The 24013-nt window shown below is 44.6% G+C and overlaps 2 protein-coding genes across 4 annotated transcripts; both read right to left on the bottom strand.

Annotated features, from left to right (window-relative positions):
* Window positions 1–430: 430 nt before the first annotated feature.
* On the bottom strand, window positions 431–3670 carry LOC123446801 (ACT domain-containing protein ACR10-like). 2 transcript variants are annotated; one of them, XM_045123346.1, is made up of 5 exons: window positions 3034–3664; window positions 2183–2288; window positions 1410–1749; window positions 1033–1317; window positions 431–927 (listed from the first exon to the last, which is right to left on the bottom strand). In XM_045123346.1, the coding sequence occupies exons 1-5, from the start codon at window positions 3434–3436 to the stop codon at window positions 784–786; spliced, it is 1278 nt and encodes a 425-aa protein (XP_044979281.1). In that variant the 5' UTR covers window positions 3437–3664; the 3' UTR covers window positions 431–783. The 2 variants fall into 2 exon arrangements, with proteins under 2 accessions (XP_044979281.1, XP_044979282.1); XM_045123347.1 differs by having other exon boundaries at window positions 847–939; window positions 3034–3670.
* Window positions 3671–12129: 8459 nt separating this feature from the next.
* Window positions 12130–14729, bottom strand: LOC123446800 (protein SOSEKI 3-like). 2 transcript variants are annotated; one of them, XM_045123345.1, is made up of 6 exons: window positions 14324–14729; window positions 14165–14234; window positions 13923–14056; window positions 12889–13825; window positions 12629–12782; window positions 12130–12540 (listed from the first exon to the last, which is right to left on the bottom strand). In XM_045123345.1, the coding sequence occupies exons 1-5, from the start codon at window positions 14565–14567 to the stop codon at window positions 12650–12652; spliced, it is 1518 nt and encodes a 505-aa protein (XP_044979280.1). In that variant the 5' UTR covers window positions 14568–14729; the 3' UTR covers window positions 12130–12540; window positions 12629–12649. The 2 variants fall into 2 exon arrangements, with proteins under 2 accessions (XP_044979280.1, XP_044979278.1); XM_045123343.1 differs by having other exon boundaries at window positions 12130–12516.
* Between the last annotated feature and the right edge of the window lie 9284 nt (window positions 14730–24013).

Genomic DNA, 24013 nt, shown 5'->3' with positions numbered 1-24013 from the left:
TCCCCATCGAGTATTTGGGGATGCCGCTCTCTAACCCAAGGTTTCTTCTTAGTGTGTTCGACCCTCTCATGGGGAAGGTCGCCGCACGGGCTAAACCATGGTACAGACGATTTATTTCAAAGGGAAGTAAGACTGTCCTTATAATCTTTCTAGTCTCGTCTATATAATGCGGATGTATATTTTGCCGCACGGGGTGCATACTCCATTCGATAAAGACCTTTTCCATTTTGAATGCCGACATAAGTACCACATGTCGAAGTGGGCCGATATCTGCATGCCCAAGAATATGGGCGGGTAGGATATCCTGGTCTCCCGTTGGATGAACATCGTCCTCGTGTTTAGGTGGGTACTGAAATTGCATCACGACAGGAGCACGGCCTTTGTTATTGCATCACAAAAGTGTAAAGCTTGTATGGACGGCCCCTATATGTAAAAATAATAAAATCAGCAAGCATTGCCCTATTGTGGTAATCACTAGCTAATCCTAGTACACCAGCTTAGCTGGGCAAAGATAGACTACATGCTTGAGACCCAAGAACACAGGTCTATGCACCATCATTGCCTAACAACAACACTTAACTAGGCAATCGTAGTATTTCAGACTGATGCAGCATGACCTAACTAGGCAGTGAAAAACAACCTGAAACCACTTTAATTTACAAACAGAAGCAGCAGCAGCCATCAACATCCCTGCCTATGTACAACTGAGTCGATGGCACCTACATTACACAAAACAAACAAATTAAACCGGTCTCTGTCTTTTGCAAGACAATGACCAGTAAGTCAGTCCCAGCCCATGAGCATGTTGGTGACGCTGTCGACGATCTTGCTCCGCACCGAGCACGAGAGCTCGTGGTCGTCCTCGCCCAGGTGCACCCTGTACACCTCCCACTCCCGATCGTTCACCATGTGCCGCCCGATCTCGGCCTGCAAGGATCACTTTGATTGTTATGTCAACAATGATGGACAACTGATCACAGACAGATGCACAATTGTTGTTACATAGACGTGAACATTCATGGATTGCATTACCAAGAAGACCCGTCTATGGAGGTTCTTGAGCGCGAGCGTGATATCGTAGAACACCAGCGGCCTGCCCTTGCCAGACACCTCCACCGGGTTCGCCACCAGCAGCTCCGCGTCGGGACCCCGGTTCACCAGCGCCACGCGGAGTGGCCGCAGCAGCTCCGTCCTCAGTCGAGAGCACATCGTCCTCTGCTTCTGCTGGTCGAGGATCTTCTTCCCGTCCGACTGCACAGCGAACAGATCCACCTCGCACCGGCCCTTCTGGCCCGCGTAGAACCGGCCATACGAGACCTGACAGCAAACGAGTTTACCTTATTTGGTACCGCAAAGACATAGAAACACCGTGGACGATGATATCTATTTTATGCTCCTGTTGTTGTTACCTGGATGTTGCAGTCCTTGACCGTTCTCATGATGTCGTACAGGAGGCCCTTGTGGTCACCGCACTGGATCTGAATCAGGGTGTGCACAGGGCTGAGGGAGTTGTCCATCGTGACCGACAGTCTACTGTCGGACCGTGAGCGGTTCGATTGCTCATCTACGACATCCACCTCGCTGAACATTTGTTCAAGGACAAGAGGCGGCAACAACGCGGATGCTTGGAGGCAAGAAGACATGTCTTGTGTCGCTGATTCTATTTCGCAACTCGTCACCGAGTCGCCTAAGACGCTCTGCAACTTTTCATAGGCCTCTTCCCTCCTGCTCTTTGTGTGTAGAAGTTCCCTGAAATCATTGCACAAGGTATCCATTCATTTACCATCACAAAGGTATGAGATACTTATAATTGAAATGATTGACCCTAATTACCAAACATAAACCAGAAAAGTCTTGCATTTCAAATGATGGACCTTACTAAACATGATCTATACAACTGAAGATAGCCTAGTGAACTGAAGGAAAAAAACATGAGCAGCTTCATACTGGTCAGGCAAGTAATTAACGAGTTATATAGAGAGGATCATATGCTCTCATCATAATACCATATGCTAAGACAATACCATATATACCTCAAAAATGAACACTGTTTTAACCAGCAGTTTGTAGAAGGTGAATAAAGAAAAGGTTGGAACAATAATTTCTTGTGGCATTGACAAACAAAACAAAAGAAGCGTATACGAGGCAGCAAAAAGGTTGTATGAGGAGATAAGAAATGGACCTAGCATCGGTGATGAAGAAAAGGTCCATGACTCTGCCGTCGGGCGTGGTGGAGACCTTGACCCTCCTAATTGTGAGCTCCATCTCACACAGCACGCATGTCACGTCTGCAAAACACAGAATTCCCAGCAGGCAGGTCTGGATTATTTTGAATCCCCTCATGATCTTTCATCACTAGAAGAACATTTGTAAAACATGTCCATCCATCAAGACCACCAAGCTAGGATTACACGTCCTAAGCTAATGGTACGATTTCCTCGGAGGAAATACCATTACCAGGGTCACAAGAAATGAGGTGCCAAACAATATTAGTGCGAAATGAAGTTGGCCTACAGGAATACACATGGATTACATCAGAGTAGATAAACACATGAATCGATGAATTCCGTCTGTGAGCGGTCTACTAGGAGACTAATAATAGCCTCACAAAGAAACCATAGCAGCCAGAAAGTCAATCAGTTATAGTCAGTCAATAGTCGATGTAATCCGCCGATGAGGCGAGTCGCAGAGGGGAACATACTTGTGATTTTCTTCAGTCAGTCAGTCAGTGAGTGAGTGAGTAATATCATACTCCCTCCGTCCGAAAATACTTGTCCTAAAAATGCATATAATGGATGTATCTACAATTAAAATAAGTCTAGATGCATTCATCTCTAGGACAAGTATTTGTGGACGGAGGTAGTACTACACAAGACTAGTAGTGCCAAACAGAAATAACAATTCTTGTAAAACGGCATCGATCGAGCAGTGCCTAGAGATAAGCTACGGAGAAATTGAGTTAACCAATTAGGCTATTCAAGCAGTATCTAATCTAATAATCTGAAGCAAAACTAGCAGAGCAGTAGTAGCAACCGTGGAGGAGGCCTATCCGGTCGTAGCAGCAGAACTTGAGCAGGAAGACCTGGGGCTCCCCGTCGGCAAGCGCGAGGCCTGCGGCGGCGAGGTATGCGGTGTCTACGCCGAAGGGCGCGGGGACGGGGCAGAGCTGGACGATGCGGTCCTTGAGGAGGTCCCAGGCGACGGTACGGGCCCGGGGCGGCGGCGAGGCGGCGAGCCAGAGCACGATGTAGCACCAGCGGCCGTCGGTGCTCATGTCGCCCTTGAGGACGTTGAGGCCGAAGAGGAGGACGAGGCGGCAGAGGTCGCAGCCCAGGCCGGTCTTGTCGGGGCAGCTCACGGTGACCACGGTCGGGTCCCCCGCCGCGTCCCCGTGCCGGATTTGGACCACCTCGTCGCTCGGGCTCGGGATCCCCATCGCCCTATCTTATTCCTCTTCTTGTTTTGGTCTATGGCCGGCGAGAAGCAAAAATCAAATCTTTGCTCACTGCTACTGCTAGTGGTACAGTGGCGGCGGCTGGAGGGGAGGGGAGGGGGATCTTGTCTTGTGTTGTTGGTGGCCGCTGCCGGCCGGAGCGGGAGGGGACGAGGAATCTTCGGGAGTGGATTCCTCTCCTCCCACGCTCTTTGGCATAGGAAGAATCTAAATTTGAGGATACGGCCGGGAGAGAGGATATATGTACTGTATATATTATCCCAAAACGTACTGTATATACATACGTGTATGACTGTATGTACCCAAGATGTCCGGAGCCAACTAGAACATGGAGAGTAGAGGTCACATATGTATGAAACCACCATGGTCCAACACATCACTGAATTGTACAGTACTGCTTAGCTTTACATTTTTATTTAGGAAAAACCTTCAACCTATTCATCATTGACCATGCCAGTAAAAGAAACGTTCAAAAAAAAAAAGGCAGGTACGTGAACCATCTAACGATGACTAGAAGCACTAAATCGAGACGAAGGCATGACGCCGTCATCGCCTCTCCCTTATCAAAGCTGAAAAACCTTGTTGTACCATACAATCAGAAAATCTTCGTGCTAAGCCTTCACTGGACCAACGTATCAGAGCAGCAATGAAAATAAAATTACTTCTCATGATGTTTTGCTAACTTTGGCATCATAAATGTAGGTATTTTTCTATATTAATTTAGACAAAGCTTATTTACCATGGAGTTTTGCTAAGTTCGATGCCATAAATGTAAATATTTTCTTATATAAACTTAGTCAAAGCTTATGAAGCTTGACTCTTGGAAAAAAAAAAACGCATGCACTGTATGATGAATGAAGGAAGTGATAAAATGCACGCTGTTTTGGATAATCTTTTAGTTTTCCTCAATAAACTAGGACTCGCGATAAAATGCATGCAATTAAGTGAAGCATTGTTTAAGAGAGAAAATAGCGCACTGTTTTGAATAATCTTTTGGTTTTCTTTGATAAACTAGGATTCGCTATAAAATGCATACAATTAAGTGAAGTGTCGTTTAAGAGAGAAGAGTTGGAGAGTGCCTTGGTTGGGGGGCATGGAAAAGGAGGAAATTCCATTTTCGACCGTGGATATTACATATTTTCAAGTTGTTTTGTTCTTAGTCAGAGTACTCAATAAGTTTCAGATACAAAGTACCCATTTTATCATCTTAGCACTTACCTGATAGGATAACACACATGTAAGATTGAAGGCATCATCACATTCATTTGGTTGGGCAACCCTAGCATCGACCAACCCTAATCGCTCATTCCATTGCCACTGCTAGCCAATCACCACTTAACTTTAGCTGCGGCAACCATAGTGTAAAACTTAAGGAAGAACTGGCTCGCAACAGTGAACATCATGAAAATTATGTGTCGCGCCATGCCCGTACCTATGGTTCATCGGGCTTCACTAGTAAAATATGAGAAATGAGTATATTCCAGTTTGTGACCACGGCTATCCAATTTTCTCTACTTACTTTAGAAAACAAAGTGTTCCTTTTCCTGTTAGCGGATCCGCTTCATCAACCGGTTCTTCCCTCTCACCACTACCTTCACCTATTTGTTTCGTCTAGACGATTTTTTGTTCCATTGTTCCCTTTGTTCGCACCTCTCCAGTGTGCGCTAATCAATCATCTTTACTTACGTTCTGAATCAATTTCACTTTAATTTACATAACACTTAACAAACTTCTCCTCAAACAGTAAAGTAAACCACATCAGGATTATTAAACATTTATTTACACAATTGCATTAATATGGACATGCAAATCACGAACCAACATACTAGAATATATATATCCCGTCGCATCGTACGGGCATTGTCCTAGTAAAAATAAAGGAAAGATTGCAACTGAAAGTATAGACAACCGACACCTATACCGAAATTGATATCTCCGCGTCCATCTCTATATTAAAGGGGAGTTGGTCATTGCACGTTCGCCTTCACCTCCATCCAACTCCTTTCCCATGCATTAATTCAACCAAATCAAATCAAATCTTATCAAAATCTCAACTAAGCCACACACAAAAAATCTTGTGTTTTCCTACCCATATCCAAATCAAATCAAATGTTACCGAATCAAAAAATTCCCAACTTTCCTATCCATACTCACATACTCAACTCAAATCAAATTTTATCAAAATCTAGAATATGATTGGTGTGAGGTATGTTTTGAAGACGATTGATGTTGAACCACCAGAATATTGTTTTTTAATACGGTATAGACGCAGATGCTCATACATGCAGAAATACACTCACACCTATGAACATATATCATATCCCTATGGGCATCTTCGAGAGACCGGAGTATATACTAAGGTAGACAACAAAGTTTTGCAACATAACTTGTGTAGGAAAATTTGTGTCTGGGAATAAAAGAAAGAAGAAAATATGTAAGGTACACAACAAGTCTGTGCAACATAACTTTTGTTGGAAAATTTGTGTCTGGGAATAAAAAGAAAGAAAAATATATATAAGGTACACAACAAATCTTTGCAACATAGTAACATTTGTTGGAAGATGTGTGTTTTGAAATAAAAAAAAAGGAAACAAAAACAGTGTGTGTCCTGCATGCCATCCTAGGAGGAGGGGAATCTGAGCAATGGTACTAGATTGAAGTTTCAAACTTGGAGATCCACATCGAAAGAACAGTCTTCCTTTCCTGCTGCATGCGGTATGGGCAATACTTTCCACAAGCGAGAGTGACACGCAGCACAATATTAGCCGTGTGTGTGTGTGTGTGTATGGCAAAGCAAGTGGCGATGGAGACCGATGCTTTGCCCCCGGTAACTGAGCACACACGTGCTAGTGCCACAACACAATGCAAGTCAAGCACAAAGTGAAGAGAAGAGAAGAGAGAGGTTGAAAAATCCAAAGTGAGGATCCACATCGCTGTCTGCCTTGATCTCTCCCGCTGCTGCTTTTTATGGTGGTGGTGGCATTTCTTAATTTTACCACTAGTAGTAGAGAAAGTACCCACGTAGTATAAAAATTTGAGCTCCATCCATCCACTTGGTACAAAAACAATTGAGCCGTCCATTCGGTATCCATCCATCTCTACGTCCCTGTCCCTATCCCTATCGTGTTGGGATGATATATGCAGTAACGCACCGTGCAATACGGGCCTGAACCCATGCATGTGCAGCACCGTACATACGAACCTGGCCCCGTATGTCTTCAGCACTACAACATCGTCCAACGTCCAATAGTGTAGAGGATCTTGTGCGACCCGTGAAGCCACTCCCGTGCCCTAAGCGCCGTCTCCGCGGCAGGCGGTCGGGGCACCGTGCAGGTGCAGCCCCCTACTCCTCTTCCATTTTTCTTGTGTGACTGGCACCGTTCCAATACTTATCGTGGGTTGTATCGATGCCGGTTGCTTTGTAATTCAAAGCAAGAGAATGGGGGAACCCTTTTTCAGAGATCTTGACCCGTGCCTCTCACAGACGCACCAGGCGTCGTCATCGGTTATGTAAATAAATTGCTCCAAGGGCGTGGGTGTGGCGATCAAGTCGCAACTACACATGCTACGTGATCTTTACATGTTATGTTTTATCATCCATTTCATCATAAAAAATCCTATGCTTATGAAAGTCTACGTAATTTTCCCTCATCCGTTCTATCTGGTGGATGGGTTATCTGAAGCTATTGACAATCTATAAAGACCATGTTGTTTGTATCATTCAGAATGGAACTAACCTCATTGGACTTTTGGGATAAATGGGAGGACATGCCACTCTTGCATAAATGCCCCTTGTATTCTTTTGTCTAGAATCATCAAATATACTCCCTCCGTCCCTAAATATAAGACATTTTAGAGATTGCACTATAAACTACATACGGATGTATATAGACATATTTAAAAATGTAAATTCATTCATTTTACTTCGTATGTAGTCTTCTAATGGAATCTCTATAATGCCTTATATTTAGGAACGGAGGGAGTATGTCTCAAAATATGGCATTTAGATGATCTGACTGGCCAGTTTCATTTACCACTATGAGAGGAAGCATATATCCAACTTGAGGAGATGGACGAATATTTACATCAATTGGTGCTTTCAGATGAACTAGACTTGGCAAATGACATCTGGCTCTCCAACCTTTAAAGTATCACATGCATATAAATTGCTCACTGAATTTCCCCCGGCCGTGCCAGTTATTAAGTGGACCTGGAAAACATGTTGTCAACTCAAGCACAAGATTTTCTTTTGGCTCTTAATCAACAAAAGATTGAACACCAGGGCAATGCTTCTCAGGAAAACCTTTTTCCTTCCTTCATATTCTTGTGTCCTGTGCAATTCTGGTGTGCTTGAAACCAGGGATGCTGGAGCTATATATGCCGAGCATGGTCACCAAATTATATGGGTATTCAAGATGAACTTGGTGCAATTAAGCAGCTACTTCAAGTTCCTTTCGCTTTTGGAATAACAGTTGTGGTTTCTTGGGCCATATGGAGCACTATTATTTGAAAACTAATAAAAATACGTAGCAGAATCATGTTGTTTCCCTAAAAAATATGTAGTCGAATATGTAGGATGCATGACAAAACGTGGATGTAGCAGCCTTTGTGGCAATAATGAAACAGGTTGAAAAATACCCATAACAAGTCAAGCAGTGGTAAAGGAGATCACGAGCTCTACTGCTTCTCCATTTTAGGTTGAAAAATCAACCATGCATGCATATGATCCACTTCACTGCAGTGCCACCAACTCCATCATCGCTGTCTGCCTTTGATTTTTTTGCTTTTGTTTATGGGGTGGTGGCATTTCTTAAATTTACCACTAGTAGTCCAGAGAGTACCAGAAGAAAAAAACATCCGTCCGTCCATCCGTTATGGTACAACCAAAATTATTGAGGCGGTTAAAGTCCGTCCATCCATTCATTTATTAAGCTCTCTTATTTTGGTCCTTGTAGGTGTGTCGATCAAATCCTAATTACACATATCGTGTGATGTCATCTTCTAATGTCATTGATGAGTCGTACATAGTACTCCCTCTGTCCCGATTTAAGTGAGGCCATTTGCATATAATTTTGTACTGACTTAGCTCTCTCTCCGCGTCACTTAATACGGGACGGAGGGAGTATAATATTTTCTCTGTTTTCATAAAATAGCGTATACTGAAATGTTACTTTTATATTTTACTTATGCGAAATTCTTACCTTCCACCGACGGATCCAAATAAATTGTCCACCGCTTCCTCGTCAATCGGATCTTACTTCATCTAACCCTGCGTCAAACGATTTTCTGAAACTGGGGCACGGTTTCTGAAATTGGGCAGTTGTTTCAGAGAAACTGTCCAGCCCGTGCCTCCGCCCCGACGACCTCGCGTCGCCGGCCTGCTGTGGCTCGCCGCCCCTCTGCTGTTGGCTGCTGCAGCCCCGCCGCCCCCTCCGCCACCGGTCCCGCATGCCCCGCCGTGGTGCGCCGCCGCCGGTCGATCCTGCCGCCACCGGAGCCCTCAGCCATCGCCGGCACGTTCTTTCCGCCGGCCGACTCGAGTCGGCCCTGCCTCCCCGCGCCAGACCGGATCCCGGCTGGGGTAGTGCTTCTGCAACCTGACTTTGTTTGCAAAAATTCCTGAAACTCGACCGTTGTTGCAAAAAATTCTTTCGTAAAAATACCTATGTTACAGATGGACGAAGAAAAAAAAATCTGCAACAAACAAATTGTTTCTGAAACTCGACCGTTGTTTCAGGAATTAACGGATCAAAAGTTTATTTCTTGCAACAAAGCGAAAGTTTTTACAACTCGAGCGTCGTTTCAGGAAATAACTACTGACCATGCGGCGGGATGCGGGCGCGTTAGATCAAACGACTGTTAGCTCGGGCATCCAACGGCTAGCTAGGTGACGGATTATTTTCTAAAATCATCCGGCGAACGCTTAGTGTTTCCCTTTACTTATTTGGCGTCTTAGATGTTGAGGATCGCTTTGAGAAAAAGCTAAGTTGCTGGAAAGGTAAACTGCTATCATATGGAGGTAGATTAATTTCAATCAACTCGGTTCTCACAAGTATGCCCATGTTTCTGTTGTCTTTCTTCGAGGTACCGGTAGGGGTACAAAGAAGATTAGACTTCTATCGGTCGAGATTTTTCTGGCAGGCAGATGGAGACAAGAAGAAATACAGGTTAACCAGATGGGATATTATCTGTAGACCCAAAGACCAAGGTGGTCTGGGCATTGAGAATCTAGAGGTGAAGAATAGGTGTCTGCTGAGTAAGTGGTTGTTCAGACTGTCAGTGGAGATAGATGGAATCTGGGCACAAATTTTACGAAATAAATACCTACATTCCAAGACCCTTGCTCATGTAAACGTCAGACCAAATGACTCACCTTTCTGGAAGGAATTGATGAAAGTAAGATCAGCCTTCTTTTATAGAACAAAATTCATCATTGGAAATGGGGAGGGTACTAGATTCTGGGAGGATTCGTGGCTGGGAGAGATGCCTCTAGCTACTCAATATCCAGCCCTCTATAATATTGTGCAACGCAAGGATGCGTATGTAGCCACAATTTTCCAATCTAACCCTCTACATATACAATTCCGAAGGGCATTGATAGGACATAGATGGGAGAGATGCCTCTAGCCACTCAATATACAACCCTCTATAATATTGTGCAACGCAAGGATGCGTATGTAGCCACAATTTTCCAATCTAACCCTCTAAATATACAATTCCGAAGGGCATTGATAGGACATAGATGGGCAGATTGGCTTCACTTAGTTAGAAGACTCATGGACATAAAGTTTTCTGACGAACCTGATAGGGTGCGTTGGAAGCTAACAAATAGTGGAGTATTCACAGTTAAGTCTATGTATCTTGATCTTATTGATACAAGTGTTATCCCAAAATCTAGATATATTTGGAAAGTAAAGGTTCCCTTAAAGATTAAGGTCTTCATGTGGTTTGTACACAAGAAGGTGATTCTAACAAAAGACAACCTGGCTAAACGAAATTGAGAGGGTAGCACCACTTGTAGTTTCTGTGACAACGAGGAAAATATTTCACACCTCTTTCTCCAATGCCCTCTTGCGAAAGTTCTTTGGCAAACTGTTCGAATAGCCTTTAATATTTCACCTTCGGACAGCATTGACACGTTATTTGGGACGTGGCTAGATGGAGTTCCTTTGATTATTGCTAGACACATCCGCATTGGAGTTTGTGCACTTTTCTGGGCTATTTGGAACTGTAGGAACGATGTGGTGTTTGACAGACATACACATATACATTTTTTGCAGGTACTACACAGAGCGGCTGCATCGATCCGTACTTGATCATTACTCACTCCTGTGGAATCCAGGGAGCCTTTGGTTACTGGGTCTACCCGATAGGAGACGATAGCGCGGGATATCTTCAACCGGTTTGGATGGCAGTCCACTAATAGGATAGATGAGTAGACATCTAGGCCTATTTTGCCGGTTGTGGCATTTTTTATCTTTTTTACACTATTTTGTTTCTTTGTTCAAGACTTTGTGAAGCCGCACTATCTTTACTTTTTTAATAAAGGGGCCGTATGCATCGTTCGGATGCAGAGGTCGGAGGTAATCCTCTTTTTCTAAAAAGAAGGGAATGCATTTTTTTTTCAATCACAGTGGTAGAGACCAGCTGGCTAGCTGCATGCTCAAAAATCACAGCATGCTAATACTGTTTATGCCCATCAACCTTGTGAGGTGAAATACTAGTACGTACTCATGGCAGCGGTGGAGTAGACAAGAGTACTGCTCAGCTCTTCTCTGCTCTGCTCTAACAGATCTACAGCCCTGATAGGCTAATTCGGCATCTTAAACGTTCTGGCCAGTTAAGGATTAAATTCATTTTTCATAACCGGACGTATTATATGGTAAAAATCTTAAATTCATATAGAAGCATGCATACGACATATTATATAGATCGACTATCTTATATTATCCTAATCCTTGTGAGAGATGTCCACTATCTCTGTATCCGGCTCCGGGTACATGGCCGGCAGCCGCAGCTCCTTGTCCTCCTCCTTCATCAGAACCGGATGTTGTTGCTCCTCCTCCTCCTGCTCCGGCGATTCTGAATGTAGGCCGACAGCGATGCTAGTGTCACGCCTCACTTGGATTTGTTCCTCAAAAGAGAGAAGGTGGACGGGCTCGGGTTGGCGGCGCGGAGAGGGAGGAGGTGGATCTGGCCAAGGGGACGTAGGCGGGCTTAAAATAGCCGGATTTGACCTCAGGCAACGAGCCGGAGCGACGCCATCGGAGGAGACGTACGTTGAATTGTTGGGTTTCCGGACGATTCCGTGTGGGGCCCAATCATCAATCCGACGTGACAGACACGCCCGGACGTGGGACCCTATCGTCGGTTCGACGTTCCAGACGGGTTCCATATTCCTCCTGTATTTGGACGGGATACGAGGGATATCGATCAGCACAGGCGTTTGAGGAACCCTTTTGGATCATGTTTTCATGACCGAATACTGACTGAACCATCTGCGCGGGCACTTGAGGCGCCCGGCTGTAGATGCTCTAATACAACGAGTTGAGTGGTAGCTGGCAGATCTGAATCTCGGTCAGCTTGCGTTTGTACTCCACAAACGTTACTCGTGAGTGTATTATTAGCCAAGGAGGTAGGAGTAACTAACTTGCTTGCTCCCTAAGCAAACTTCATTACTAGCACAACAACAACGGCATGTTCATTACCATTTTCACAACAAGAGTTACTACCAACATATATACTACTACCTGCTACATTCTGTAACAACTAATTGCCAACATCACTCGCCAAAAAGAAAGAAAAAAACTAATTACCAACATAGCTACTCGTTCCGTTCCATAATTCTTGTCGTGGTTTGAACTGAACCCTCGATAAGAATTACACAACGGAGGGAGTACTAAATTCCTTCCTGCAGTAGTTCTTGTCCTGGTTTGAACTGAACCCATCGACAACACTGTGTGGTGTTTATTATGTCCGATCCGCACTAAATTCACAGCCAAACAAGAAGAAGCACCCAATTCCATTCCATAGTACGGGATGAGTTCTTGAATCATTCCTTCCTGCAGTAGTTCATCATCAGTTGGCTGCATTGCACACATGCATCCTCAAACATGGAATACACTAATCTTAAAACAGAGACACACAGAACAGATCTTGTACCGCTTTGTATACCTTTCCTTCCATCTTCATGGCCTATTCGTCGACGTCCCGGAACGACACAACCTTGGACGAGGCCATCCTCCCCGACGACGGATCGCCCGTCCTCTTGCTCGCGCTTCTCGAAACATCGCCCTCCTTTGCCCACGCTTCTTCCTCGCAAACAACTCTGCAACTGTGCTACGTGCTTCAGGATCGATGTTGGTATGGGTCAATCAGCACACAGATCATTATGTCCAAGGGGATCGATCGATCGGCATTGCGTACGTACGTACCCTTCATGGTGACTGCGAGACGACGACGACGAAGAAGAGAGCTTAAGTGCACCGTCGAGCAGGCGGCCGCTGCAATTCTCCGTCCCCGAAGCTCTGACAGTGGACGCGCCGGCCGTTCCGGGCTTGAGCGCTCCGAGTGGGAGCAGCTCCGGGGACGACGGGTACTCGAGCTGCGCGAACCGCGGCGGCCTGTACGACGACGAGTTGTGGACCAAGGTGAAGCCGGGGTGGTTCGGCCCGCACGCCATGAGCCGCATCAGCAGGTTGGCCGGCTTGAGCCTGCCGCTGACGGACCCGCCCGTGGCAGCAGCAGCAGCAACAGCCGTGTCGTCCTCCTCCGGCAGAGGAAGGGCCCTCCTCCTGCCGGCCGCCTCCGCCCGTATCAGAGACTGCAGCGTCCCGCTCCTCCGGCTACGAGGGTGCTCCCCTGCGGGCGCACGTAGCCCACGAGGCTCGTCCACGACGATCTCTGGCCTCCTCTCCGGCGATGATGATGGTCTTGCTGCGTCCGGTGTGCGTTGCAGCTTCAGGTCGTCCCACCTTGCTTTATCTTCAGTTTGTGTGGCCGCTGCGGGTTTGGTGGGGCTGGGCGAGCTTGTGCCCGAGGAAGAAGCCATGCTCGTCTTAGGGGACGAGTTGCTCGAGGAGGCAGACGGTGTTGACGGCGACACAGCGTCCTCTTTCATGGCTGGAACGACGGCAGCACTGGTTGTTGTCGTTGGTGGTGGTGATGGTGACGGTGACGGTGGTTGCGGCGGTACTTTGAAGTCCTCTTTGATGGCTGGAACCGCAGGATAAGTTGTAGGGATAGGAGATGGAGACTTCGATGCCCACCCCTGGTTTGATGATGATCCAGGAGAAGGAGGCGAGTCTTGTTGTGGAGCCGGCTTGCAGGGCTGATGAACCTTTGCACATGCTGCATTATTCTGCTGATGATCTGAAACAGCAGTGTATGTGTAATATATGATATGATTAAGCAGTAGTTGGATGAGGGAACAGATTAGAGTTTCTCATAAGGTTCATGGAATGGATACCCGGCAGCGGCAGAGGCAGGTTTGAGTGGTGGAACGGGAGCTCGGAGCCCTTGAGGACGTACTCTGTTCCTTGCGTCGGCAGCAGCAGATCGTCCGCGGAGAGGTCGTGCCACACGAACCCAGTCTTGTAGCTCCTGCATTGCATCGCATCGTTGCCCTACTTATGGATGAACACAATGCATCTTGGTTCCACAACCGCAGACGGGTCGATCGATGGGTATGTATGTATGTATGTACGTTACCTCTTGCAGGACCAAGAATACTTGGCGGCCATGCCGTTCCCTCTCAGGGCGTCCAGCCGGCCAATCACATCTGAACAAATAGGTAAGGCAATCATTCATCCTAGAACAAACGACCCGACTGATGAGGCAGAGCCAAGTTGCAGCTTACAGACGACTAACCTCGCAGGTAGAGGCCTTGTGGGGAGGCGAGGGTCACCTCCATGAAGTGCGGGTGCTCCAGGTGGTGGTTGCGGGTCAGGTAGTACACCACCGCCGCCCTCGTCCCTGGCTCGTGCCTCCTGGTTGGCGGCGTCGGCGGCGGCTCCGGCTCCACCCTGACAGTAGGCTTGGTGCGCATCCCGGCCGGGCTGGCACGCCGCCTCGCCCTCCCCTCCATGGCGCTCCGTGGATCCTCCAACGACATATATGTATGGTATATGTGGACCTGCTGCTGCTGCTGCTGCTGCTTGTGGATGGAGGATGATCACTCACTCACTGTCAGCCGTCAGGTATTGCTGTGCTTCGTCTTCCCAAGCTTAGCTGTTTGGTGTTGAGAAGAGACCTGAGCCCTTTTGTAAATGAGGAGGAGGAGGAGGAGGAGCCAGAGGAGTGTTGAGGAAGGAAGGAAGACATACGGGGACGGACGAGTGTTTGTTTGGTGTCGTTGCTGCCCACATCCACATGGGGCACATGTAGGATGGCCGGACTACAGTTGGACTTTGGTTGGTTGTGCTCTTGCTCTGCTGGGTGATGGCCGGAGTACGTGGGGGTGAGTGAGATTTGTTTCGTTGGTTTCACTTTTACTCCATGCAACAGCAATGCAGTGCGGCCACCTTTCTCCTTTCCTTTGAGCTTTGCTTTGCCTTTGCCTTTGCATCTCCAGCTTTTTCCACATACCCCCACCCCATGCTTGCTCTTGCAGTGCAGAACGCAGGCTAGTGGAGCGCCTCTTGGGTTCTTGCCCTCTTTGATTCCCCTGACCTGGAGGTGATAAGAAAATTCCTTTCAAACCAACCATTACTAAAGATAGGTTCAAATTCTCAAGGAAGAGAGAAATTTGTATGCACGGGGTAGATTGATACAAGTAACAAAATTTAATTTGATACCGAGCGAGCATTACTAAAGTGAAGTTCAAATTTATCCAGGGAGAAAGAAATTCGGATGCATGGAGCAGAACAAAACTCAACATGGAGTATATCTACAAAAGTACTAGTAGTACTCTTAACCTATTTCCTTCCCAATAGATAATGGCTACCTGCTAGCATATGGTATTTATCCCTGGTCCTAGCATGCATACCCGCAAAGGCATCAGGTGCTAACCACTCTAGTCTCTAGCAGAGCAGACATGCATGGGCGACTTTATTAGATGACAATCTTCACATTCTGCAAAGAGCAATTCAGTCACAAGTACTTGCTGGGTCTGCATGCATGGTTATAACCCTTTTCAGGATTCCTAGAAAGGGCAGAATTATTGTTGGTTACCCCACTTTATTGTTTGGCTGAATGGAATGTCAACTAAGCAGCGCGCCTAATCAAACTCATGCATGTCTGCAGCTGGCCCCTCACAGGCTGGAACATCTCCGTCCAAAGTTGCAGCTGAGCTATAAACATTAAAAAAAATTCATTGAGGGTAAGTAAGTAAGTAAGTAAGTAAATGTGTTTAATTCATTGAGGGTAAGTAAATGTGTTTCAGATTTCAGATAAGCTCAATGTCCAAGTGATATCATTTTTTCACCAAGCAATAAGCTAACCATATACTCCTATGAAGATCCATGATCCAGGGCATGTTGCATGTGGTAGAAAACAGGACTCAGAAGTCACGACTGTACTTTGTGTGCCACTTAAAGAGTAGAGCTACACAGCAGAGACCACCTAGGTAGATGATTTAAAGCTATAAATTGTGTACCAGTCATATGTTGAAATGTGCTGGAGAGACACAAAGTCATGAAAGAAATAAATAGCCAAAAGGATATGACAGTTTGAAATCAGTAAGAGATTTCCTTACAGGAATGGCAGCTGTCGGTAATGCTAAGAAATTAATTGGTTGAAAGAACAATGTACTTTCAGCAGCGCCAACAACAGTACATTGACGATTGCCAGAATTTCCTTCAAAGTGATACCGACTGAATCGAACGGCATTAAAATCAAGGCTCATTGTTCTTTTGGGCATAATGAAATTCAAATGCATAATGAATTTAGCAGAACGAAATTTTGGGCATAATGAAATTCAAATGCATAATCAAAGTGGTACAGCAGGGCATGTTAAATTTTTCATGCATAATGAAATTCAAATGCATAGAGCTAAGACACATCCAAGATTTAGCAGAACGAACCTTAACCTTCATCCTTCACATAGGGCCAGTTCTTTTGGTGGCTTTTTTGAGCTTCTAGAATAAGCTGCCCCTACCCAGCTTATTCTAGAAGCCCAACCAAAAATATATTTTTAGAAGCCTACTAGTCAAGTCTTAATTATTAGACTTCTAAAAACATAAATTTGATCATTGGGCTTCTAGCATAAGCTGAGTATGGGATAGCTTATTCCAGCTTATTCTAGAAGCCCAACCAAAAATATATTTTTAGAAGCCTACTAGTCAAGTCTTAATTATTAGACTTCTAAAAACATAAATTTGATCATTGGGCTTCTAGCATAAGCTGAGTATGGGATAGCTTATTCCAGCTTATTCTAGAAGCCCAACCAAAAATATATTTTTAGAAGCCTACTAGTCAAGTCTTAATTATTAGACTTCTAAAAACATAAATTTGATCATTGGGCTTCTAGCATAAGCTGAGTATGGGATAGCTTATTCCAGCTTATTCTAGAAGCCCAACCAAAAATATATTTTTAGAAGCCTACTAGTCAAGTCTTAATTATTAGACTTCTAAAAACATAAATTTGATCATTGGGCTTCTAGCATAAGCTGAGTATGGGATAGCTTATTCCAGCTTATTCTAGAAGCCAGCAAAAGAACTGGCCCATAGGTATATTTGGGAGGCACAAAATTCTCTTCAAAACAATGAAGATGAGCCACATCCTGTCCGTACAGTTTTCAAGATAAAACCTTATGTTGATTTGATCTTTCGGCACCTATACAAACCGAATCTTGTGCATAGGCGTGAGACCATTGCCTAGGGTACTTTTTGTTCTCCGCCACCGCCAGGGTTTGTATTATTCATGTATGATGCTGCGATCTTCTTCAAACCGAGTAAGTTTGGTGCAGGTGTGGTTGCCCTCAACTTTGATGGATAATATGTTATTGCATGTCAAGAAGCCAACTATGGAAGCCCTGCACCAGAATTAGCCGAGGCATGGGCCCTTCGGCGAGCAGTTAAACTTGCACGCGAGAAGGGATGCGATTCGGTGATCTTCACCTCCGATTGCCTTTCCTTCGTGCAGAGAGTCAATGCCCATGTCCGTGATCGTTCTCTCGTGGGTGTTGTGGTCTCAGAGATCAAAGATGGTATGTCGAACATCCCTTTTTCTCAGGTCAAGTTTATTCATCGGCGGTCTAATGTTTTAGCTCATAATTTAGGTAAGTCGTGTTTAAACTGTAATGGTCTTTGTGTTTTCACATTTACTCTGCCATGCTTAGGTGCGCTTGCAGAAGTGACATGGACTGCATTGAGTGGCCTCCCAGATTGTGCAGCGGTAGGTGCTGAGAGAGTGAGAGGGAGGGGGGGGGGGGGGAGGTGGGATGAGGATTCCTGAGATGTTTCTGGATGGATAAGAGCATCCAGAATTTGGTTGGCTCTGCCTCTGTATATATTATTATATATTGCTCTTTGTTTTGCTGCTACTGGTATCTACATATACTGTTGAATTATTGTTTGTGTGCAGATGGAAAACTCAAGTGAGATCGACTCACAAATGAATAACTCCTCATTTCTGCACATGATGAATGTGGGATCGAGTGACATAAATTGGGTTGGAACAGCAAATTGCATCCCAGTCGGGGAACAAGTGACCATGCCAACTCAAAAAATTTCTTCATCTATGAAACCAAGATCGACAAAAATAACCTCCACAAAAGGGAAATTTTGGTCAGGTGGTGAGGTTTGGTGTTGATCCAAGCATGGACAAACACTAGTTTGGATGTGGTGACCTGGACGGATCATAATTCAACTACATATTGGGGTAGGATTTCAGATTACTACAACACTCACAAAAAACTGTCATGGCCGGAGCGTGGTTCTAATGAACTCACTTGTCCCTACAACGTTATTTCAGCACTCACGAGCAAGTTCTGTGCATGTGTTCAACGGATATTAAATAGAAACGGCGGCGGCATGACTCTCTATGACAAGGTATGCATCTATTTTCTAATTCGCTTCTAATATTCCATATGTGTTGTATGCAAGTGTTAACTCTCCATTTCCTTTTGCAGGAAAGAGATGCACACCACTTGTACATTGAATTGGATGAGAAAAAACCATTTACACTGATGCATTGCTATATAGAGTTTGAAAAGTATCCAAAGTGACAGACACGTCCGTCCTCCTCAAAAGAAAAAAAAAGATCTCGAATGCAAGTCCGGGTACAACCTCTAATGATGAAGACTTCGACGTATGCACGAATGCTCTTGAAGAAGAGCTAAGACCTGGTATGAAAAACGACAAGAAAGAACGTTTGTCGAAAGGTAAAGCTTTTGAATCCTTTGATAGTGCTTGCAAGTTATCATTAGAAAGTGTGTGGGCAGAGAAGATAGAGAAGGATGATATCAAAGAGGCCACAAAAATTGCTCTCTACGCGATAGCTTTTGAATTGCAAAAGAAGCAGATTGCATTGCAAGAGAGGGAGGATGCACGAAAACAGTTTGAAATAGAGGAGAAAATCATGCTCATGGACACATGCATCTGGTATGAGTGCTGCACATAAGCAATTATACAAGAAAAAAACAAGATGAGATCACTGCTCGCTGCCAGAGCACATCTGGTCGACCTTCAATTGTTGTTCTCCCAACTATTTATTATCACTTGAACTATTTGTCACTTGTACTACATCATTCATGTCCAAACTTCTACTAAAGGTGCTCAACTAGATCATCTTGAAGCTGAGAATGATCATCTTTGTTTCTAATTTGTTGATGCGTTTTAAATAGAGCCGTCGGAAATAGAGTCGTTGAAAAATAGTTGTTAAAAATATAGGCATTGGAAATATAGACTATCAAATTTAGACAATCCGCTGAAAAACCGAGGTTGTCTAAAATAAATTTTTTACGGCGTTATGCATGTAAAGATATAGACTATCAAATTTAGACAAGCCACAAGAGATGCTCTAAGGTGAAGATGGGCACCCTATGATGTAAGAGCAGTGACATGTGGCGGACAAAAGAACGCGACCAAGAAATAAATACGCAACCTAAGACATGTTGCGCTCGGGTGTTTGCAACATGTGGACGCATGGACACGTGGACGCATGGAAGAGAATTGCGATATGGTCCGTCCGATCAAAGGACGATCCAAGGCAGTCGATGCGTGCACCGTGATCAGTCGGGTGAGCTCTATCGTTTTCCATATAAGATACGCCCGTATGGCCCAACAAACATTATTAGCTACTCACATTGCTACTCCTGCGTACTACTTGTTGGTTCATACATATTTCATGCATCCATACGTTAATCACCCGTAACGGAAAAGCAACGGCACAACACACCAAAAACGCAAGTCGAGTGTCATACGCCACACTAAACCCAGCCAAGTACAAGCAGGTGTTCCATCCCCTATATAAACCAACAACGGCTCACCACACAAAACCCATCGATCGATCACCACAACCACAACCACAACCGCAACAGCAACAGGATGGCTACCACCACCAGCTCCGCCGTCCTCCTCGTCACCCTCGTCGTCCTGGCCGGCCTTGCCGACCTGCACGCCGCCACAGGCGTCCCGAGGCCTGTTCGCGCCGCGGAACTCTTCGTGCCGGCATGGACGACGAACCAGCCAATGACGGTCCCGGAGCTGGAAGGGATGATGGAGTGCATGATGGGGTGCTGGACGACGGTGATGGGCTGCGTGTTCGGGTGCATGGCCAAGCCCCCCGCCGACATGCCGCTCTGCTGGTTCGGCTGTGACCAGACCTACGTTATGGGCATGATCAAATGCGCCTTCACGCCCTCGCCGCCGGCACCGGCGCCACCCAAGCCACCTGCCCCGCCTGCCCGGCCATAACACGACCAAGACCTCCACCTCCAGACGCCGACAATCACCGCGCATGATACCTACAAAAGTGATATGCTATACACATATACGGATCGACTGAAAACAAGACACATGCATATGTATATCACACGGAGTGATATGATATGATATGCTCTATCCATAACTCGTAACTGTGTGATTGTGTTATGCACGTCAATTATATAGACCGAATCGACCAGCTAGGTTGATTTTCCAACTTCATGTAATCCCACGACGGGTTGTCAGTTTCTCATGTATCTGCAATGGAATTTTATATGTGTGTATGTAATTCTATATTCTAGAAAGAAATACAAGCTAGCTGTTGTCCTAGGGGTCACTTTTCCTGTAGAAAAACAGAAATGCAATCTGGCTGATGTTGTAAAAATGACATTTGAGTCATTCGCAAATGCCATCTCTGGTATCGAACGTTCCCAGATATTGCGGTCCTAGAAGATTCAAGGCACAGACTAAATTAACTGGTCTCTCTACCCCCAAAATATCTTTCTCGGATCAAAAAACTCTCTCTCTCTCTCTCAATCTCTCATATTCGTATTTGAGTCCATGTGGCTTCTCTAGATTAAACGTATTGGTAAAACCTTATTTCTACCTCAACATGTTTCATAATGTTTTTCCTTTCGGTAAATCAATACTCAAGTGACATAGCCTTAATGCTTCCATTGTTTCTATGTGTCCTGCTATAATGTGGAGATTATAGCAAGGTGTTGAATTCCATATTGCACGGGGCCAGACTGGATTCACGAAACAATTTTTTCTAGATGTGTGTATCTTCACTGGATGTGCCTATAAAAACTCGTCCAATATGCAGTAGCATATGTGGAATTTTTATTTAGGAGAACCGATGAGCTAGCACCATTGGGTGTTCAGGACTTGAACCTGGCCTTGACTATTTTCCATTGTCTGGTAAATAATGTCTTTTTCCCGCTTATATTGAAAGTACCACCTTTACATTTCATAAAACGAAAGGAAAACATGTGTGGCATAACAATTCTATAAAAATATGGTAGACCTAAGAAAGCCAAATAAAATGTCCTGTAAATGTATATAAGAGGCAAACAAAAGTCAATTGATGCAACTTTTACCATGCTATTATCTCATACTAGTTAAAAATAATAATTAAAAGGAGGATCACCCCCAACCTCTGCATCAATTCATGCAACCATTCGTACTAGTTAGTTACTTAACATATAAATGGTATGATAAAAATGAGATTTTTTAGAAATATATGATTCCATCAAATGATCAATAACTGCTTAACTTTTACTGTAAGGACGTTTTTATAGTATGGAAACTTCTTCACCATTTAAAATGTCGGGGGAACTACTTGGACAAGACGAAGAGGCGTACCCGTGGATCGAGAAACTGAGGCTCATTGTTATACTTCATCCAGATTGTGCTTAGGGTAATCGGATGGACATGTTTTGAAAGACGATAATATTTTCTCGTAGAGGCTTCAATGGTGCCTTCTCAAATTATATTAGTAGTAAGATAGTGAAGATACACCGGTATCGTCCAACAAACAAACAAACAAGCGTTATTTGATACACGTTTCGTGGCTCACACATATTTCATGCATCCATATATTATACATTATATAATTATCACATGTACACTTGTCATGTGTGCATGAGTGAGTGGAAAAGCAACAATAGAAGGAACACACAAGAAATGCAGGTCGAGTTCGATACGCTATTGCTAAACCCAGGCCTATATAAAGAGCTATGTTATCAATGAGGATCTCACCATGCAAAGTGAAGATCAGCTAGCTACCATGGCTACCGCCGGCTCTGCCGCCCTCCTCATCACCTTGGTCACCCTGGCTGGCCTCGCCGACGTCCTTGCCGTTCACGCTCACACCGCGGTGGCGTTAAAGACGACGATGGGGCACCCGGTGGAGCTGGATGGGATGATGCAGTGCATGATGGGGTGCTTCACGGCGGTGATGACGTGCGTATTCGGGTGCATGATCCCTTGCGTGATCGCGTGTCCCACCCTGCCGCTCTGCATCACCAACTGCGACCTCAAGACCGTTGGCTGCATGTTCCGCTGCAGCACCACGCCCTCACCCCCCAAGCCCAAGCCCAAGCCCAATCCACCTGCATCGCTCGGCCTACACCTAGACGCACACAAAATTACCACCACGCATTATTGATTGATACCATTAATATGAGTGGTATACTTAATGAAAGGAAGACACACACACACACACATATACATACAACAACTTCATGGATGTAATCTGTTGATGGGTTGTGGATTTGACCTGAAGAATCTGCAATGGATTTATAGACGTGTATGTAATTCTAGAATTAAAACTTGTGTCAAGCTTATATCCATCTTCTAGCAGCTGAAGTAGCACGTAGGTGCATAAAGATGGGGAAACAGTCGTACAAGGCAATAGAACGATGTCGAAAAAATCACGAAAAGCAAGCCCTGTTGGCAACAATCAAACAGACGACATCAAGTGCTGCTAGCCATTAGAGACAACGATTGACCGTGACAGCTTCAAGCGCAAATCATTCAAGAATTGAATGCAACGACATGTTCACTCTAGCGTGTTCCTCCTACACCCTACAAATTTTTGACCTGTTTGAAAACATTTTGGAAACTAGGAACGTTTTTTTTTTAAAAAAAAATGTGACAAACTTTAAAATTTCTAAATATTTTTGGAACTTTCGAACATTTTTTAAAAGTAGTAACAAAATTTGAAAACTCATTCATTTCCCAATATTACGAACAATTTTTCAAAAATATGAAGACTTTTTACATTCCTGATTTATTTTTTAATACGAAAACAAATTTTAGAACATGACGAATTTTTCATTTGTGATTCTTTTTTAAAATAATTTTCCAAAATTCTAAAACATTATTGGAATTCACGAACGAGTTTTATAACATAATTTTTTTAATTTCTGAACAAAATTTAAAAGCGAGAAAAACAAATTCATGTGCTTTTCGGATTGCCAAACAACTTTTTAAAATCTACACTTTTTTGAATATGTAAACATTTTAAAGATAAGCAAATAATTTTAAAAAAATCTGAAGGAAAATTGACAGAAGCATTTTTTTCTAAAATATAATGAATTTGGGAAAATGTGAACATTTTATTCAAAATAAAACAAACTTGAAGAGAAAGAAAGAAAACATAAAAATAAGCCAAAACAAGAAAAAGAAAAAATGACAAAGGATAACCAAAAAATCAGAAAATAACAACAAAGGAAAAAACCGGTTGGCCACACTGCCGATAACTCAGGTAACCTTTCAAAACCGTTTAGCCGAACTGTGCAAAACTGGAAGTGGCCCAACCCATGTATCGTCGCTAACATCTATACGTGGGCATGGGCAGCTAGGCCCGGATGGCCGGATACGACCCGACCCGAAAATCCCGGACCGAGCCTGGTCATGCCCTTAGGCTGGGCTCGGGCATGGAAATGGAGCCCGACGATCTGGCCGGGTCGGGCTAAGTCTTGTGAAAAGCCAATTTTAGCCGTACTCGAGCCGGGCCAACCGGGCTATGTACGGCTTTTTCGGGCTCGAGGTCGGGACCGGTTTACTAGACCTGCCAGTCGGGCTGGGCTTGGCACGAACCTGGGTTTTTATTATCATGATCTTTTTGGCCCGGCCCGACATATGCTCACGTATACTCACATCTAACTAGGAAATGCGAACCACTAG

This window comes from Hordeum vulgare, chromosome 4H, assembly GCF_904849725.1.
Source record: "Hordeum vulgare subsp. vulgare chromosome 4H, MorexV3_pseudomolecules_assembly, whole genome shotgun sequence".
NCBI lineage: Eukaryota > Viridiplantae > Streptophyta > Magnoliopsida > Poales > Poaceae > Hordeum > Hordeum vulgare.
Note: the sequence above shows the minus strand (reverse complement) of the source record. Positions and strands in the feature narration are given on the sequence as shown.